We start from the raw sequence: 20,105 nt of genomic DNA, 5'->3' as shown, positions 1-20,105 counted from the left end.
CAAGAGGACTAAGCAGTGATGTAGAGCAGGTGAGTATGGATATATACCTGTCCGATATGCATGCTGGTATCACAGGTCAGAGGGCGAGCAGATGTAAGGTCATTAGACCCCAGCAGTGTTGAGATGATGCCATTCCGGTCTACTTTACGGATCATGGTACCATCCACAAAATAGATGAACCCGTTCTTATCCACAGCAATGCCTACATAGAGAGGGGGAGGGGCAGATGTGAAATCTGCAAATAGATACACACACTGCACCTGCAAACAGGCGAAACACGACTGGTACACATGTCACGCTTGCCCCTGTGGTTTCCAGGTCACTGAAGACGCGGCGCTTGGTGAATTATTCACAATGAGCTTTTGGGTGGTGAATTATTCCTGAGCTAAGAGTGATGTTGAGAGCAAGTAATATGCAGGAAGATATGTTTTTTTTTTTATCTAGTCAGAGCTAAAGGAACTGAACCCTCAGGCGCTCTGATTGAGTATCATAGGCCTCACTAGTTCTCTCAGAAAAAATGTGCATAATGGCTGGATGTTGCTGTGTTGATAACTTCAAATGAAACCAGTATTATTTTATTAGTAAAATATAGTTTTTTTGTATTATTTGTGCATGTGTTTGTGTGAGAGAGAGAACAGAAGTGTGTCATGTGTAGCTATAGTAGTCCATATTGATTTACAGGTGTTCAGTCTCTTTACCTTTGGGTCCCAGCAGTAGCGCCTCGGTGGCCTTGCCTCCATCCCCGCATCGAGCCTCGTCAAATGGCAGACACTGTTCTCCAGTCCCTGCCACAACTTCTGCATTCTGCAACAGCTCTTTGGTTCCTGTTAGGGCTTTAGGTCTGAAGATTCGTCGTGAGTTGGTGTCCGAAACATACAGCTGACCTGTCATCGGGTCTGTTGCTAGGTAGTACCTATGTGCAGGATTGTTACTATTGGGACAAAAGTAAAAAAATCATAATTACAAGAATGTCAGTATAGTTAACCTACATATTGATACTATATATATACACACACATACAGTATAAACAAACAGATACAACAACACAATTGAATGGATAAATTTGAGACAGAATAAGAGGAAGTTCATTTTATAAGTTTGAGGTATGGAATGGGTAACTGAACAGGTTGGCATGAAAAAGTTAAAAACAATTCTTTCTGTTTTAGTAGATGTCTCATGTCCGTAAACCACTATGGTAATAATCCTAAAATTACAAACACAAAGTTAAGTTCTAAGTTGTTGAAGGCCTACAGATGTATAGAAACGTGATCACTGATCTTAGGCTTTTGTGTTTTATTGTTGAAGTGAATATACTTGTTTGGCCCGGCTAGCTAGAGGGGAAAGTAGTTGAGCACTCTGTCAGAGTGAACCTAATGCGTTATGACTGGAAATCACTATCGTCTGACACAACCATAATGATGCCCACCAAACTGTCACATCCTGTCAATCATTTGCACTTCCCATCCACACTCCTATGACAAAGGAAAAAGCCAGCAAGCAACATGAAGTGATGTATCTGTTGAAGAAAATCAACAACTTGTCGTATTGTTTCAATTAGAAGCGACTAAGGACTAAGAATAGTGCAGACACCTTCCAAGAGGGTTGGCTTTGGGGCAGGCAAACAGATGCTGGCTGCTGTAGTTGAAACCTCTGCTGTGTACAGTAATTGACTAACTTTTATTTATATTTTTAGATAACCTCACTGATCTAAAATCAAATTTACAAAGTGGTATTGGGCTCCATGTTTGAGCTGATCCATGGTCATTTTTCGGTTATCAGATATGTTGCTCTGTTCCAAAACCTAGTGAGCTCAGCTGCTTATGGAAGTATGATTTTAAGGCACCATAGGCATGCTCCCATTGTGAAGAGTCTTAAACCCTGCTCTTAGGGACCCACTTTCCCACAAAGTTTAGCTCAACCCTAATCAAACACACTTGAACCAGCTAATCAAGCTCCTCAGCATTGCTTGAAAATCAAAGGCAGGTGTGTTGAAGCAGGTTGGAAATAAACTTTGCAGGACAGTGGGTCTCCAGAAGCAGGGTTGAAAACCTCTGACCTAAGGTATCTCATTTTAGTGGTGTTTGGAAGGCAGCAAAGAAACTCATTATGTTTTGGAACAGAGCTAAAGTGTGTTTACAGTAGGGCTGTCAAAGTACCAGTACTTCGGTACCAAGTTGAGATTAAACGTAACGTACCAGTCTTTCTGTAGTACCGGCAGTATCGAGTACCGTGACAATCGGACTGATTCTGAAACTGCAATGTCAAACAGATCTGTGCAATAGTTTGGGTAAATGTGTAAGCTAGATTTATGCCTATTTTTTCACATCTTCATGGACAACACTAATTTCCCTCGTGTGGAACATTTTTCCTTGTAATTATGTATGGTTTGCAAAAATGGCAACTGCTGTGTCTGTGTAAATGAGAGAAGCAAAGTTTATGCGTGTTGTGCACACGCTACATTATGGCCAAGCATGCGCCCTTAAAGGAGAACTCCAGTCAATTTTAACATTGAGCTCATTTTTTTGCTGTCAGTACAGAGAACAACGACAAAAATCGGTGTTGCCTACACTGTGTTATCCTCTTTTTAAAATTTGCACCCTGTTGACTTCAATGGGGCAAGTTTCAAACCTGCTTTTAGCCACTTAACATCCTTGATGTGTCATTACAAGTGCACAGCCATGTGAGTGATTCCTTTAGAGTGAACACGGGTGAATCTGACTGCAGTAGATGCGAAAGATATTAATAAAAATAATGTTAATTCAGCCAGCACACATACCTGTATTTACATCCTGTTTCGGTCGAAGTCCACAGTAGTCGATTGTCGAGTTCACGCGCGTGATCATAGGTACTAAACCTATGCGCGTGAACTCGACAGTTGTATTGTAGCTGATTTTTAGAAAACCATACATTATTACAAGGAAAAATATTAACACACGAGGGAAATCATTGTTGTGTCCATGAAGATGTAAAAAAATAGGCGTAAATATATCTTACACATTTACCCAATTTTTTTTTTTTGCCTGCTCTTAAAGGGAATGTGAGATGTTGCTCTGATTGGTTTATTTCACGTTACGCCCAAACCACACCTATGAGTAATGAAGCTACTTCAGACCAACCCATTTTAGATTTGCGTCGGGCGCAAGAGTCATTTATCCCGCCGGTATAATAGCAACAGCGCCCAAGACCCGCCCACAAACTTACTTGCGTTTCGCGCTTGATACTTGCGTTTCAGATCATTAAAATAGGGCCCATTGTGTTACCTCTAATGTGTTTAATTTGTTTTTCATTTTATCACTAACTTTTCATTCATTTTTTTTTCATTTTTTTATGCAATTTTTACTTAACTGAACAATTTGATGGCTACATGCTAATGTTTTAATGTATTATTTACTTATCATTATTAATAGCATTAAAGATGATCTAATTTCATTTATTTAATATATTTAATTTTCAAATTAAACCGTGAAATTTGACTGGTATTTGTACCGACTACCATGTCATCAACCCTATTTTATAGAAAAGATTTGTACAGCTTTCACATGTGCTAATTACACAGTTTACAGTTTGAATCAGCATGCACCAGCAACTCGGGAAAAGACCAAAGGGCTAAAAAGGTCTCCGGGTTTTGTTAGTTATTGTTGCTATGTGGCATAGACGCCACATTGCACTTACAGTAAATATAGATCAAACATACTAAAAATAATATACCATTTTGCTGTGCCGAATTGAAACAAATGTGAGTTCTGGGAGTGAAGCAGGGAAGGTTGAGGCTTAGAGACGGCTTGGTTTAAGGACACTGAGGCTTGGGGTCAGTAATCTTCTAAGTTTATGAGGCTCTGTGGAGCATTAGGCTATATGGGCGTGACATGATGACACATACAGATGAGCCGAGACATCTAGGACAAGAGGAAGTCGAAGGCTAGCCATTAGATGGCTTGTAAAGTTCACCAGCCAGAAACAGTGCTTGTGAATTAATAACTCTTAGCACTTATTAATTCAGAGTCATTAATGCTTAATGTGTCGTTTTTGTTTCTCAGAAGCATTGAGAAATGTTGGTGAAAAGATGGATGCGTCTAAAAATACGCCCTTTTAATTACGTCAACTGAACTATTTTGCCCACACACAATGTAACCATATAGTGAAGTTGGCCACTAATTCCATTTTAAATGATTTGGTAGGAGACAGAGAGGAACGGTTAGCATGTCCATGGGATTCCTAAATTTATCCCTGGTTGCAAATTTATTCAACAGGCTCTAATGGCTTTGGCTCGCCCACTTCAAATTACTTGCATTTATTTCCATTCATGAGCTCCATACGTCTGCGATTAAACCCTACAGAGGTTTCAAACAGAACTTAATGTAGGATATCAACATCTACAGCACTCTGTACATCGTCCCTCAACTGGAACTATTCAAACATCTGTGGGATGGTGAGGGTCTATTTGCAGTGTTTATCAGGAACTTCTGCTTGTACAGGGCGGATACATTTGGAGCTGAAGTACTGGAGACCTGTCAAGAGAGGTTTATGTTCTGAATCCTTCCTTAGAAAACAGGTCTACACCAGTGTCAGCTAAAATGGACGTCTGTGTATTTTACTCAAACCTTTGCTGGCCAGAGAATCAAAAGATGAAAAACAAAAACAAAAAAAAACATTGCTTTCTAAGCTACATGAGGTATCTTTTGACTTTCTTGTATATGCAATATGCCACATTAAAATAAAATGTTTTACTTTAGTTCTACATAAATGCCTCAGCTAAGCTTCCCTTATATCCACAAAGTGAAGAAAGAGGTTTCACAGAGCAAGAAAAAACGGTTGAAAGGAATTTTTCATAATTTTGGGAAGACATGGGAATTTGGGATTAGTGATGTTGATTTATAAACCACTGACAAACTAAGATTGTGTTTGAAGAAAAATTATAGCCATTATGTTGAATTATACTAACCATTTTGTCAGGAATTCAGATCTGTTGTCAAAACCTGTACAGTAGTGTTTTCAATGGAACCACACCATTTCTGCACTATCAACAGAGACATCTGAAGTCTGAGACCACACTGACAATCTGGGATACAAAATGTAATTTAATCCTGGAATTAAAGATTGATTGAAAAATCTACTATGTGAGTTCTTTGTATAAAGGGTCCAATTTACTTCAAGCATCCTGTATGTGCAATGGATCACATGATTATCAGGTTTCACACAAACTTGTGGAAATCATGCATGTTGATAATATAATTTGTAATTAAAAAACATTACTAGTGGTCTTAGACTTTCAGACCTCACTTTACTAAAGATTTGGGAAATGAGCTTTAAAGCAAATGAAGTGAGTTAAATAATACCAAGAAAATCTAAAACTTTAAGAATGATCTCAAAATGTCATTGGTACTCCAGAAACATCTGAGGCAGATGACACACATTTACATTACTTCTGATGACATGCAACAACAATCACTTAAAAATAAATAAATAGACTGCACCAGAATGGAAGGAGCAGTGCATTAATGAGATGGCTTACCTATGTCTGAAATCTTTATTTCTTAGGATAGCAGAGGAAAAAAGAACAAGCAAGAGAGATAAGAAAGGGGAGAGAGTGTAAAACAGCAGAAGCACATACATCTTGTTAAGAAAGAGAAAAAAACAGGTGTGCATATATTAATCACACTGACAGGAAATAACGCAGTGAGATGGGCTGTTAACTGTACTTTGACTGGTTTCTTAAACAGAGTTGGATATGAGAATTTTCCACCTGGGAACTGAAGAACAGTATGAGCTCACAGCACATGCTGAGGTTAACTGGCCCATAATAGCAAATTGATTGTGTCCCAGACAATGAAAAGCAATTCCTTAAACATCGCCTTTAGCCGCACAGAAGCCACGCTGTGAATATGTCACACAGAGGACCACCATTTCATTTTCTACATCCATGTGTTTAAGTGCTTTAATGAAGGAATTTAATTTACAGGAGCAGCAGACACACAAAGATGATACTGAAACCTGTTAAGTGCTGGGCCATTTATAGAGAACTCGTGTGAGTGCACATATGAGACATTTTTGTGTGGGTATCAAGTTGGGGGCAGATGGAATAAAAGGAAGATGATAAGATAAGGTTAAAAATACAGTAAGTGTCAATGACAGAAAGACACAGGCATGGAAAACATGAGATGGAAAACGAGAGGCGGCTAAAAGGACGAGACAGACGATTTAAGGGGAAAGAGAAAGGAATAAGAGATAAGAAAAGAAAGGAGATAAGAGGTAGCGGTCATGTATCACCGCAATGGCTAAATGAGGTGCTGCAGGAGAGCAGAGAGTGACATGGAGGGCCCTCTAGGCCCCGCCGAGTGTGAGGGAAGAATTTATGATCATTTCAGCGAGAGTCTATAAAAGACCCGAGACACGGATCTGATTTCATATAGAGGAACCCTGAGAGCACTTTGAAAGAATATCTACGCGTCTCTGTGTGGATGTGTGAGCCCACTCTAGATCTAAGGAAAGGAAATGACAGGTCTTGAGGTTTGAAAGAAGAGGGCACATATGTTCACCTCATGGTTGTAATGTATCAGTTCTGCACCTCTGCACTTCATGGTGTTTTGATTATTCACACACTGTGATCACAGTCAGGAGAGAATAAAGTTTGAATATTTGAGATAGTTTAGATTATTAAATTAATATAGGCATGCTGCACTCATATATGTTAAATTAAACCACAATTTCTTTCTTTCTTTTTTTAAATGGGCACTGAACAATCAAAACCATTCTTTCTATTACAGAGGTGGCACATTTGACAGTGCTTTTTGGTGATACGTTCCTGTTAAAGGGAAAATCTGACATCATTTACTAGCCCTCATGTCACTCCAAAAACGTTGGCCTTTTTTTTTTCTTCTTCCGAGGAACACAAAAGGAGTTCTTTTTTTTTCTTTTTTTCCCAGGCTGCTCTTTTATATACAATGAAAGTGACTGGAGACTGGAGCTGTTGAGCTTCTGACAGCCCAGGTAATCATTCACTTTGATTGACTGGAGAAGAGCATCCAGGACATACAAAAAGAACTCCTTTAGGGCTCCACTTTTTAGCTTAAATGAACATTTTATAAATAAAAATGCATTTTATGATATTTAGAGGACCAGCAGAAGTGTTGCAACTTTTGGCTAAACTGCTGTAAAATAATTGAATGATGAGATTTGAGTTTTTGAATGCCATCTGAAACTGAAATGAAACTCAACCACAATAAATTTTGGTGGCAAATAAATACCCTATAATCAACAAAATATAACTACATTTCAATAAAAAATAAACATAATGAAATGAAATGATAATCTTTACTGCCATATAATAAAAATCTCAGTGATTACTCTCTTTGAAGAAACAAAAAACTTAGTTTAGTTGGGTTGGCAGAAAAACTCTGAGAGATAAACACTGTTATTTCTCTGAGCTCAGTAAATAAACAGGCACACACACACACAGACACACAGCCTTTGATGTGGGCTGGACGAGCTCAATAGAAGGCTTGTATGGGAATATGTATTTTTTCTCGTCTGGGGGGGTAGGGGGGCACCGCTAATGAGTCACCCTTTACAGATGAGAACTCCGTCACTGTCAGCACGTTCTTTTCAGACCACATGAGCCTTTTACTGGGCTGAGTGCCACATTTTACAGTCTAACAACATAAAGTATTCATATCATTAGCACAAAGGCTACACCAGACTGAATTTTATACCTCTTTTAATTTCCTTTCATTCCTCTTTTACTAGCTTGCGTTTCTTACCTCAGCTCCATAACACTGGTAACGTTTCCTGAGGGAAAGATGCGTCTGATGTAGTTGAAGTCACCGACATACAGGCTGCCATCAGACCCACAGGCGAGGGCCAATGGAGCCAGCAGTTTGTTGCCATCAGCCTGGCCATTACAGCTGGGGCAGGAGATACTGCGCCTGCGCCCATTACCCATTATGGTGCTGATCACTGGAGGCTGCTGGGAGACGAAGACGTTCTCACCGTTGCCTTTGTACAGGATGCCTGCAGGACAGGAAGAGAGGGTTGTGTGGGTGAGCTACTCAACAGCATATCATAATATAGCTGAATTTGGAAAGATGGAGAAGCTAAATTAAAAATTCATATCATGATCTAATGAATAGATCATGATATGATTTTTATAATGTAACATTAATCCAGTACTCTAATCTGATTGGGTAAACAAGTTAACAGTTTGTATCACTCTGCCTGTCTGTGTTTGCAGCATTCCAGACAGCCAATATATATCTGTGTATATATAATATACATAGACATGTATATATAATATATATATATATATATATATACACAGACATCATAGTGTGTACACCTGACATTCCCCCCAGCAGTAACCCGAGGATATGCTTTGCTCACGGGCAGACATGTGATAGTTCACGGAAAACTCCTTTCAGTTATCAGCCTGACTTTTTAACAACTAGACCAACCTAAACCAATCATAAAGTAATCAAAGCAAAAGACAAAAAAATCTGTAAAAATGTAATCAGCTATACCCATTTAGTAAATGAGAAGAGAGTTTATCTATGCAATATCTCATTACTGCTATAAATCCCATGCACATCAAGAGATCTGTGTAGTTTATTCAATATTCTACCTCTTTATCCATACCTTTGGCTAAATAGGATATTATTATTTTTTTAATCATTTTAATTATATAAATTAGGCAGAAATAAACTAGGAAACATATCAAACTAACATTACGAACAATTAGGAAAAAATAACTGCTTCTTATCTTACGTATTAGCATTTCTTAAACAGTAATTAATTTTTGCTTTTGAATATTTTATTCTCAGATAATTTGCACCTTAATGTAATGTTATCAAAGGGTGTTGCCGTTTTCAGACTGGTTCACAAAACGGTCTGCTTTATAGTAACGTAGCATACTGATAATTCTACTGTTAATATATTCAGCAGCAAGAAAAAGGGAAATCTGGCAGCAGTTCAGAATCGATAAACACATGCTGCTTGGTTATATGGCACAGGCAACTTAAGAGAATCAATTAATCAAATCACATGATGAAATGACTGTTGGGTGCATCACAGTAAGTTATCTTTATATTTGTAATATGTCTTTTTGTTTTTGTTCCCTAGTATAAATTCAATATGAAAAACTAATACTGACCTGATTCCCACTGTTAAAACGATTTCCTGACTGTCACTAAACTGTGCGTGAACAAGTTATTATTCATAGCAACTAAAGTTTTTTCCAGTTTTTCTATTTATGACTGCACCACTTCAATTCTGAATCCAGGTAATACAGGTCGGTGGTTAATCTTATAGCCACAGCAATTTTGAATTTGCGTGCTTGTAAGTTTTTATGGGGGAAAAGCATACATGAATGTGTTTCTGATAGTCTCGCTGTATATTTGTGTGTGTGCATGTTAAACACAGTGTGGAAATGCCACAGGGTGTGAGTTTGGGCTGTGTGATGAGTTTTGTTGGCCCTAGGTTTGGATTTGATCCTCGATGTTGTCCTTTAAAATTCTCCCTCAGGATATATTTTAATGGTGCACTAATAGCAACACCCGATCGACCCTATGCTAAACCCCACCACCGCTGGTCGTTTCCCGTTACCTTGATCCTCAGACAGCAGCATAATTAGTACTTCTTTTATTTTATGAGAGGCAGGAATTGTATACAAATACCAGATAACATGTGAATAGGTAAACAAAAATAACCAATGTTAGTAACACTAAATAATAAAGTTAAAATAAGAGAAAACATGCCCTAAAACTATCCTACAACTGTAGAAGCCCTGGGCAATCTGCAAAAGTGGCCCTCCCACTTTTAATAAATCTGCAGCTATTGTCAATAAGAAATTTATAAGATATCGGATATCTACCTGCTTTCATGTTGGAAAAAAAAACCCATTACATTTTAACAACTAGTTTTTGAAATGTAAAGTGTGTTGAAAGAGCATGTTGCTTCAGCATGTTTTCTCCATTCATTTGAGCAGGTCAATACTGCATACATGTAATACAGCACTACAGTAATACAGTTTATTAAACAAACATAAACCAGGGCATCCGTAAATACTAGATGAACTACCCCACACGAAACTCAAACTATCTGGCCTGACACTTATGAAAGCCCAGAAATAAGGAATATGTGATTTTAAATGTTAAAAGGAAAAAGTAAATATTCTATACTCCCAGTGTCAGGTAGAGTTTATATTTACATTTATATTCTTAGAAGAAGCACACACATCACATTTAATGGCAAGAACCAGCAAAGAGAGCTGAGGATACATGACACCTGCTAAGCCAAGCCTCACAATTTCATACAGAATGCTGAATTTAATGGGGTTGCTGGCTCTCAGTTCCCATAGAGAAAGCAAACAAGACCGAGAGAGAGGGAAAGGAGATGGAGGGCATCAGGGAAAGACAAGCGATTCGTAGACAGAGCAGAAATAACATGTGCCACCACAAACTGCTGTCATCCACTGTGAGTGCTCAAATTAGAGTCCACCACAAGTCTCCTGTCAACTGTGAACTCCACTAACTTCCTACTGCCTTCTCAGCACAACCCCTCCCACACAGAGAGGGATAAATTTTGTTCCCAAAAGTAGCTGCGACACTACCTACATCCGAACCGTCACAGAACCTCAAAAGTGTCCGATTTGGAGTGTGCTACATCGGTACCAACTTGCTTGCCACACAAATAGCACTATGCACAGAAGAGACCTGACTCAATTGATTCCATTACAGTTAATTACACTAAAAAATTATCACAAATACTTTTCAGTAGTGAAGGAAATAATGTTTATTTATAATGAATATTTCCCTCACCTCGTCCACCATCTTGGGAGAGTCTGTGATGCCTTAAAATGCTGCCTCTGTAGTAAGTACACTATTTTGGAACAGAGCAAAAGTGTGTTTCTAAAAACTTGGAGAATGTGAGCATCTGTACATTCTTCGCAAAAGCGTGTGTGTGTTAAAGATAAGACTGGACAGAACCAGAGAGATTCGAGAGATTCGAGAGAGAGGAAGTGTTCTTACGCACGTCGAGTCAAAGTGTGCAGGTGAACTCAAAGTGTCCAAGTCAATATAATGTTTTCTAAAAGCGCCCTTGCGATCACAGTTAGCTGCTTATTGGGAATTGCTTTGAAAACAGCAGGGTGTTCGAGACTGGGGTGGGGGGGGTCTTCAAAGCTGCACTTCAAAGGATGACTTCATGCTGTGCTCGCTAAATTATTCACATCGGGCAACGTGCTGGAATTCTGCATCTAGCTCCTCTGTGCGCTAATTATGAGTGAGATCAATGACGCCATCTTAAGCCCCCTCTCGGGTGTGCTTGGGCACCGGTCCACACAGCAGCCGCATCGCGGTCTAAACGTCCCCATAAATCTCAATATACCTCCTCCTCTGATCAACCACCCACCATCGATTAAGCCATTGAGCGAGGGATTGGCCGGAAGAGTGAGAGGGGTGGAGGTTCGTAGATGGAGGGCTAAACTACATTTAGGCTACTCTGTAGCGATCCTCCGCTAACAAAGACAAATTGGACAAAGGAGGCTCGTTGGCCCTGGGAGAGACCCACACGACCTTGACTTCAAACCGAGCTTCTCTGAGGGAGGTCGCTCCAGATACACACACAGACACGTGTATACAAAAAAAACACATTTTCAATGGCTAATCGGAGCCATGCGCATGAGTCGCTCCTTCACGCAAATTACTCGTGGTTGCATTACAGTAATGAAACCCACACCGCACCTGTTTGATCTACCGAACAAGGGCTTGTGAATAATAGTGCAAGCGGATATACATACACCCACACGCACAACAATGAATGTCTTCAATTACACACACAATACACAAGTTATGACGGCCCCAAATTGAGAACGGCTCACAATGTGGGGCGTACTGGACTATTTATTCAGGCATGCAGAGAGACAGCCCTCATCTCATAATGATTGTGTGTACATGTTCCTTTGATATGCGTGATGCGTGTTTATATATAAATCCGACAGAGGGGGACAGGTCATGAGTGGAAAGCAGTGATTTGCCAATAAAAGGCTGTATTGGAGTTTATAGCTGCTGTGTTTATGCTGGGTCAGAAACTGGATGAGATTACAGAGCTAGAGCTGTAGTCTACTCAATTTTCTTCCATTTACGCCTCACAAACCATCCGTCACTGCCTCCTTTTCTTTCTCTCAGCGTTCCATTTCATGTCTCGCTTCTACTCCACTTCTTTTGTCTCAACAACTCTCCTTCAATCTCTGTCTTCAGACAATGCTTAGTTTTTTGCCTCTCTTTTGTAAGAATCTGGTAACACTGCAAATATATGTGAGATATATTTAAACAAGAATCGTATTATACTGAAAACTTTGCTGCATTAAATAAAAAAGTCCTATATGTATTGTTTTCTTTTGATTCCAGGCCTATGGTATTTTGAAGCAATACATCATTTCTCAAAGGATTTGTTTATCTGCACAGTCATGGTCACTGTGTCAGCTAATTTGGAAAATAAATTCTGTATGGAAAAGCAGCAATAAATCTTTGCAGAGCCACGTGAAAGGGTGTGGGTGTGTGTGCAGAGAGAGTACGATTAGTGGTCATCGAGTATTACCAAAATCAATTTAATTTAATCATTTTGCCTCTCCCTGTGTGTTCATTTCTCACATCTCTATGCCATTTTTTTTGTCATTAATATTGCATGGAGTAACTCCTTCCCGATTATTCAGTTTAAATAATGGGCAAACAGTGTGTTTGGAGTCAGGACAAAACTTGTGAAAAGCAGGGGATGCTATATTTATTTATTTATTTTTGGTCCAGAGTGACTGTACCATGCATGCGGCACTGCAGAAAAAACAAGGAGGAAATCTGTGAACATGCTCTTCCTCAATCAAACACTCTGTCTTTGAAGATTTCCTGACTGGAATAATTGCGGTCCCAAAGAGAGGTGTCTGAATCTCTCCCTCTGACCTCCCGCTGTTAGGTGGAGGGAGGGGAGGTACAGTGGCTGAGCACTGACAGGGCCTGATAAGGGCAGATGAAAGAAATCGGAGGCTGAGATGGTGAGAGCGAGTGAGAGAGGATGCAGGTAAACCCCGTAGGCAGTGGTCGTCCACATCAGAGAGCGAGGCGTGCTTGGCTCATGCAGCCAGATTCAAAGTTGCATTACATGCCTGCACATGACCAAAGCTAAACTCAATGGGATTTAAAAAGGGCAGTAAAGTCTAGTGCAGCTGAATTTTCTGTGCTGGAGTGTGCGAGTGCTTTTGTGTGAGAGGTGAGAGGCAAACGTGGAGTGGCCTTCAGGTAAAAATTGAAAAAATAACTCATGAGTTATCAATGAGTCAAAATGCGATTACGCCACTTTCATGAATATGTGTGTATGCATGTGGACAAAGGTTAGAGTGGAACACACACACACACACAAACATACATATATATATATATATATATATATATATATATGCACTAGGGCTGTCAAAATTAACTAGTTCAAATATTTAACACAGGATCCGTTTTTAGATCCGCGTCATGTACATCAGGTATTAAAGTGACAGCAGCCTAATAAACCTGCCGCTGTCTGTGTCATTAATGTCAACCAAAGAACAAAAGACAAAGAGAAAAATCACTCACTGCTCTTGACTGAATAACTTTTGTAGCTTTAATGAAGATCAGTCCAAATTCAATTTATAATTTATGCAGTGAAGACTATGCAGTGTTTGATTATCGAAATTCTGTATATTTACATGTTAGACCTACCTGAAAATCTAAAAGCACTGTTGACAAGGTTACATGGGTCAAAAGCATTTTAGCAGGGCAGGTAAAAATCTGAAATGTCCTTCCCGGGGCAGTAGAAAAAAACCTTAGCGTTGAGCCCTGATGTATTAACCCTCAGAGGTCGAAGATCACGCCGGCGTGATCTGCTCGCTTTTTTTCCTTATGAGTTGATTGAGACCCAAAATTCTCTTTTGACTTTGATTTTACAAAACAAGTTTCATACATCAATCGATTCTGTTAAATGTGTATTATTTTTGTGTATACTCACAATAAAAACAAAGTGTTGTGCTTTTTGCCAAATAAAGGAAAATAAACACGAAGCGAGTTCTGCCTTCTCTCTTTCCTTGTAGTCCATTCTGAAACGCGTCCGAAAATGAGCAATATCTCAGTGAATACGCAGTCAAACAGGCATTCAGACACACAGGCATGAAGCTTGAATTCTATTCTTTTTAATGAAGTAATTTATATAAAAAACAAATATTCTCATCTTGTGAAATCTGTATTAAAAGAGAGCGATTCCAGTCAACCTCATTAGAGCTAATTCAAATGTAATGTGACTCCGCCCACGGAGAGCGCGTGCTATTCAAACGCAAATGGCTGAGGTAATCCGCGCAATCCTGTGAACGCCCCTATCATCAGCATGAGAAAACCAAAACACCAGTTTATTCAGAACATTACTTCACCGTCTCGCAGCGCTGTGAGGAATAATGAGGAATACGAGGAATACGAGCTGAGGAATACTAGTAAGTTTTTCCTTCTCGGGTTTCTGTTTATGAATGAACGAACGGCATAGATGCGCGCTGTTTACCACAGCTGGCAAAAAAACAATAATACGTGACAGTTCTCCATTATGGACGCCAGCGCTCTAAAACTTTCAGAGACCTCAAAACAGAAAGTACAAATCCTTTCTTTAAAACGAATTTCGTTTTGTATCAATTGTATCTTAATTTTAAAATTTTTTTCATTAACAAATTTCCTGGATTTAAAGTAAATATAGGCTAGCAATCACAACATGGTGCTTGAACTGGAGATCATCATGAATCATGAGCCTACTCGCCTCACATGTCTAAAAAATGTGAAATATATTTACAGAAAACTGGTTCTACACAAAACCATCCAAAACAAACTATGTATAATAAATGTGCATTTCTCCGGTGCGTTCACTAGCCTACTGCAAAGATCGCGAGCCTATCGTCAACGAATGATGATTTTTTAGCAAACTGTATTGCTATACTGAGATGAGTAAAAATCGACTGAAATATGTTGAAATAAAATGTAGGCTATTTGTATAAGCAACGTGAACTGCAAATTAACATTTATATGCCCTAATATTTCATGAAAACAACATTACAGTCAGGCGAAATATGAAAGACAACACTTGGTTTAGTAGATTTGGGTACAGTTTTTACTGCAGAATATACAGTCAGGTCCATAAATATTGGGACATTGACACAATTCTACTCTTTTTGGCTCTATACATCACCACAATGGATTTGAAATGAAACGAACAAGATGTGCTTTAACTGCAGACTTTCAGCTTTAATTTGAGGGTATTTACATCCAAATCAGGTGAACGGAGTAGGAATTACAACAGTTTGTATATGTGCCACCCACTTTTTAAGGGACCAAAAGTAATGGGACAGATTAACAATCATAAATCAAACTTTTACTTTTTAATACTTGGTTGCAAATCCTTTGCAGTCAATTACAGCCTGAAGTCTGGAAGGCATAGACATCACCAGTTGCTGGGTTTCATCCCTGGTGAAGCTCTGCCAGGCCTCTACTGCAACTGTCTTCAGTTCCTGCTTGTTCTTGGGGCATTTTCCCTTCAGTTTTGTCTTCAGCAAGTGAAATGCATGCTCAATCGGATTCAGGTCAGGTGATTGACTTGGCCATTGCATAACATTCCACTTCTTTACCTTAAAAAACTCTTTGGTTGCTTTTGCAGTATGCTTCGGGTCAATGTCCATCTGCACTGTGAAGCGCCGTCCAATGAGTTCTGAAGCATTTGGCTGAATATGAGCAGATAATATTGCCCGAAACACTTCAGAATTCATCCTGCTGCTTTTGTCAGCAGTCACATCATCAATAAATACAAGAGAACCAGTTCCATTGGCAGCCATACATGCCCACGCCATGACACTACCACCACCATGCTTCACTGATGAGGTGGTATGCTTTGGATCATGAGCAGTTCCTTTCCTTCTCCATACTCTTCTCTTCCCATCACTCTGGTACAAGTTGATCTTTGTCTCATCTGTCCAAAGGATGTTGTTCCAGAACTGTGAAGGCTTTTTTAGATGTTGTTTGGCAAACTCTTATCTGGCCTTCCTGTTTTTAAGGGTCACCAATGGTTCACATCTTGTGGTGAACCCTCTTTATTCACTCTGGTGAAGTCTTCTCTTGATTTTTGACTTTGACACACATACACCTACCTCCTGGAGAGTGTTCTTGATCTGGCCAAATGTTGTGAAGAAAAGCATGTTGTGACCAAATGCTTCAGAACTCATTGGACGGCGCTTCACAGTGCAGATGGACAATGACCCAAAGCATACTGTGAAAGCAACCAAAGAGTTTTTTAAGGTAAAGAAGTGGAATGTTATGCAATGGCCAAGTCAATCACCTGACCTGAATCCGATTGAGCATGCATTTCACTTGCTGAAGACAAAACTGAAGGGAAAATGCCCCAAGAACAAGCAGGAACTGAAGACAGTTGCAGTAGAGGCCTGGCAGAGCATCACCAGGGATGAAATCCAGCAACTGGTGATGTCTATGCGTTCCAGACTTCAGGCTGTAAATGACTGCAAAGGATTTGCAACCAAGTATTAAAAAGTAAAAGTTTGATTTATGATTGTTAATCTGTCCCATTACTTTTGGTCCCTTAAAAAGTGGGTGGCACATATACAAACTGTTGTAATTCCTACTCCGTTCACCTGATTTGGATGTAAATACCCTCAAATTAAAGCTGAAAGTCTGCAGTTAAAGCACATCTTGGTTTCATTTCAAATCCATTGTGGTGGTGTATAGAGCCAAAAAGATTAGAATTGTGTCAATGTCCCAATATTTATGGACCTGACTGTACTGCCACATCAAATAAGCTTTTGTTTAGCAATTTCTATATATAAAATAGCCTACTATTTTTGTCAAAAATAAAGTCATCAACTAAGATGTTTGTTGGCTATATTCAAAGTAATGAATACATAGATAAAATGTAGGCCTATAATCTTTTTTTTTTTTTTTTTTTTACAAAGAAAGAGTACACTTTAAATATTGTTGAAATTGTAATTATTGTTGTAATTGTAACCTTTTTAACAAAATAGCAAAACATATGTACAAGATAGATGTAAGCAAAATCTTAAATGGTCAATATAAGTCTTCTTCTAAATATCCTTTGTCCAAGCATTGTGGCTCAGTCAGTTTCACACCTGTGTGAATGGCTCATCATTATGCAGAGTGGGTGGTAATTCAGGTGTAAACCACTCCTCGTTCACGCCCCCTCGCATATTGGCTTTTCAAGCAAAACCTGTTTTACATCAATTTAAATCAATGTATGGTTTTATGTGAACAATAAAGCAAGACTATTTTCACATAATTTTGAAGAAAAAATTCTAGGCGAGGACATCCATTAGTCAAAAGTCTTATTGACACATATTTACTATTTGTTTTGTGGCCTTATTTCAGAAATTTTAGTTTTTAGTTTTTTCAATATCCATGCATAAACATTATTCTCTCAAAAATGAAAACATGTACATTCACGTGGCTCACATATTATTGTAGCGCTGTTTGTGCTTTATAGAGTGAATTTACACCTTTGCCATTAATATGTTTATAAGCAACTGAAAAAAGCACAAATGTCAGGGCATGTCAGAACATCTCAAGGGCCCCAAAAACAGCCCAGACTCCAGAGGGTTAAAGGGCACATGTACAGTAAATATGACATTACAATGGCTATGTAAAAGTTAGGCCTATGTAAAAATTATTTTAAGTTCACTTAAATTAAAAGTTGCAATATTTTTTAAAACCTATTAAATGTTAAAAATAATGGCTTCCAATTATACTGTACTGTCCAATGGCTATAATTAATGGCCAAAATTTAGAAAAAAATGCAATAGAGACAGTACAGTCAGTACTGGTATCATATATTTTCATATATTTTTACACCATTCTTTTACAAATGTATGAAAAACTTTAATGTTAGGTCCGATTAATCACAGAAAAATGTGCGATTAATTCGATTTTTTTGTGTGATTGTTGACAGCACTAATATGCACACATATATTATAGCAGCAGGTGGTAGAGAAAGCAAGGGGGCTCTTCATAAGCAAGGGGGTTTTGTGACTGAGCTCTTTAAGATAACCTGACTGGAGCCAACGCTATGTGGACAAGCAAAGCTGAACACAGACCATGGGCCCCCCATAGTGAATGAAAGATTTTACTAAATCTTTTTTTAATAAAGAATATTTTCAACTCAAATGTAAATATGCATATAATGTAGTTATTTTAATCAATTTTAAATTGATATTTTGTAAGTAAATTAACAAATCAAATCGAATTGTGACGAATTGGAATTTTGGCGGATAAAAGCCTATTGTATATACTGCTTGCTTGTAGTGTGGCGTCAATGGATAATCAGTTTTTTTTTTTTTTACTATGTACAACAGCTGCAGAGAAATCTGGACCAAACCAAAATAAAGTCAGATGAAGATGCCGATGTTGCATTTGTGTCAGGAAGAGGACCATTTACATCCAAATGTTATTTAATTTACACAGAACAAAACTTAAACATAGATTTTAGTATATAAACTGTTTAATCTGCCATTTTCAGTAAGATTTACTAAATATTAAGTGTTTTGTATGGATGCTATTGCGCGTTTAACTTTAATCATGCCCAACAAATATCTGTTTTAAAGCAGTGGGTAAATAGTTCACTCCTTGATATGCTTAATGAAAGTCTACTTTGAGATTCTGTTGACAAACACGTTTATAGTGCATTATTTTCAACGTGTTTATTGCTAGCCCTGCAAGAATAGGCGTAGCACAAGTAATTAGAGTGCAATGTATCTGGTTGCCATGATAACCTCACACTTGCTGCTGCACTATGTATCATAATCAACCACCCCTTAAAAACCATTGAAATTACTATTTAACTTTGTTTTCTTCTCTGATGAATATTATGATTATTATAAACATTGTTCGAATGTTTTTAGTAGATTAATTATTTTAAGAAAAAACATAAAAGTGTTCTAGACTTAAAGAGGAAAACCCTGAACCCCCATACAGTATATTTGATCAGATTCAGTCACATTGCCTTCTACCATACATGGGCATCTAAATGTAAAAATAACACAGCCTGATAAAACATCTCATCTTACCTTTTAATATTTATATCAAATTGGGCTCAACTGATTACAATTTTTTTTTTTTTAATCTCAGACACCACAGCTTTGGCTGGGAGGGCCCAATATCCTCATCTTTGATGACTATTTTGTTTTTTTGCATTTTTCTTTTACAAAGTACTAATTACTAAAAGTAAAAACGTAAAGAGATGCACTTACTGCCTCAGATGCGACCGTTCTAATGATGGACAAAACACAAATCTCAGACATTCCCATTGGTGAAAAAACTTGTAACTCCATTTGAGCTTGATTCTGGTGAAATGTTAATAATATAATGACAAATGCAAGTGTCTGATCATACATAAAGCCAATATACTAACTTTGACAACATGGTGCTTATTTTTTTTTTTTTTTTTAATACAGCTTTTAAAAAATTTATTTCCTAAATAGTAGCGGTTCTACACTAACCTGCAATTTTTGCTGGTTTCAAAACACATACCACGCTGGATATAACCTGCCACTTTTTAACGGTTGGTGACATATCCTGAGAAAAACACCTGAGACCCAAAAGCTAATGTCAGCGCATTGCCATGGTGACTTACCTACTGTATAATGACTTCACAACGTCAATGTCAAATTTGCATAGGCTGCACTATTTGAATTCCTGTTTGGATGACTGCCAAATTAAATTATTAAACAGAACGATAAAATAATGTTATTAACCAGTTAGTATTCCTGTTAAAATTTCCTTCATTTCTGGTTTTTGATTTAGTTTCTTGAACCGGTTCAGTTCTCTGCTCAGCACATAATGAGCAGCAAGAGCCACTCATAAACACCTATGTGAAATATAAAAAACAAATGAGACATCCTATAGTCTTGTGGATTTCATGGTCAAGCAACGGCCATTGCAAGGGCACATCAAGCGAGCCATTTGGGACAGGGCCTTTGACTTACAACTCTGTCCAAATGAGTGGCAATATAAAAATCAGCCCTGGTCTAGATGCCAGTGCATATACTG

General features: G+C 38.3%; 1 protein-coding gene across 3 annotated transcripts in view; it reads right to left on the bottom strand.

The window, feature by feature from the left end:
- Positions 1-20,105, bottom strand: part of tenm3 (teneurin transmembrane protein 3) — a 271,342-nt gene that overhangs the window by 12,764 nt on the left and 238,473 nt on the right. For all 3 annotated transcript variants that reach the window (XM_081360456.1, XM_081360457.1, XM_081360458.1), the window contains 3 exons: positions 7,758-8,007; positions 699-931; positions 48-202 (listed from right to left, as the gene is read on the bottom strand). In XM_081360456.1, coding sequence (XP_081216582.1) covers positions 48-202; positions 699-931; positions 7,758-8,007 — 638 coding nt within the window. The remainder of the gene's footprint in view (positions 1-47; positions 203-698; positions 932-7,757; positions 8,008-20,105) is intronic.

This window comes from Scardinius erythrophthalmus (assembly GCF_964197995.2).
Source record: "Scardinius erythrophthalmus genome assembly, chromosome: 3".
Classification (NCBI taxonomy): Eukaryota; Metazoa; Chordata; class Actinopteri; order Cypriniformes; family Leuciscidae; genus Scardinius; species Scardinius erythrophthalmus.
This window is presented reverse-complemented; position numbering and strand designations above follow the sequence as displayed.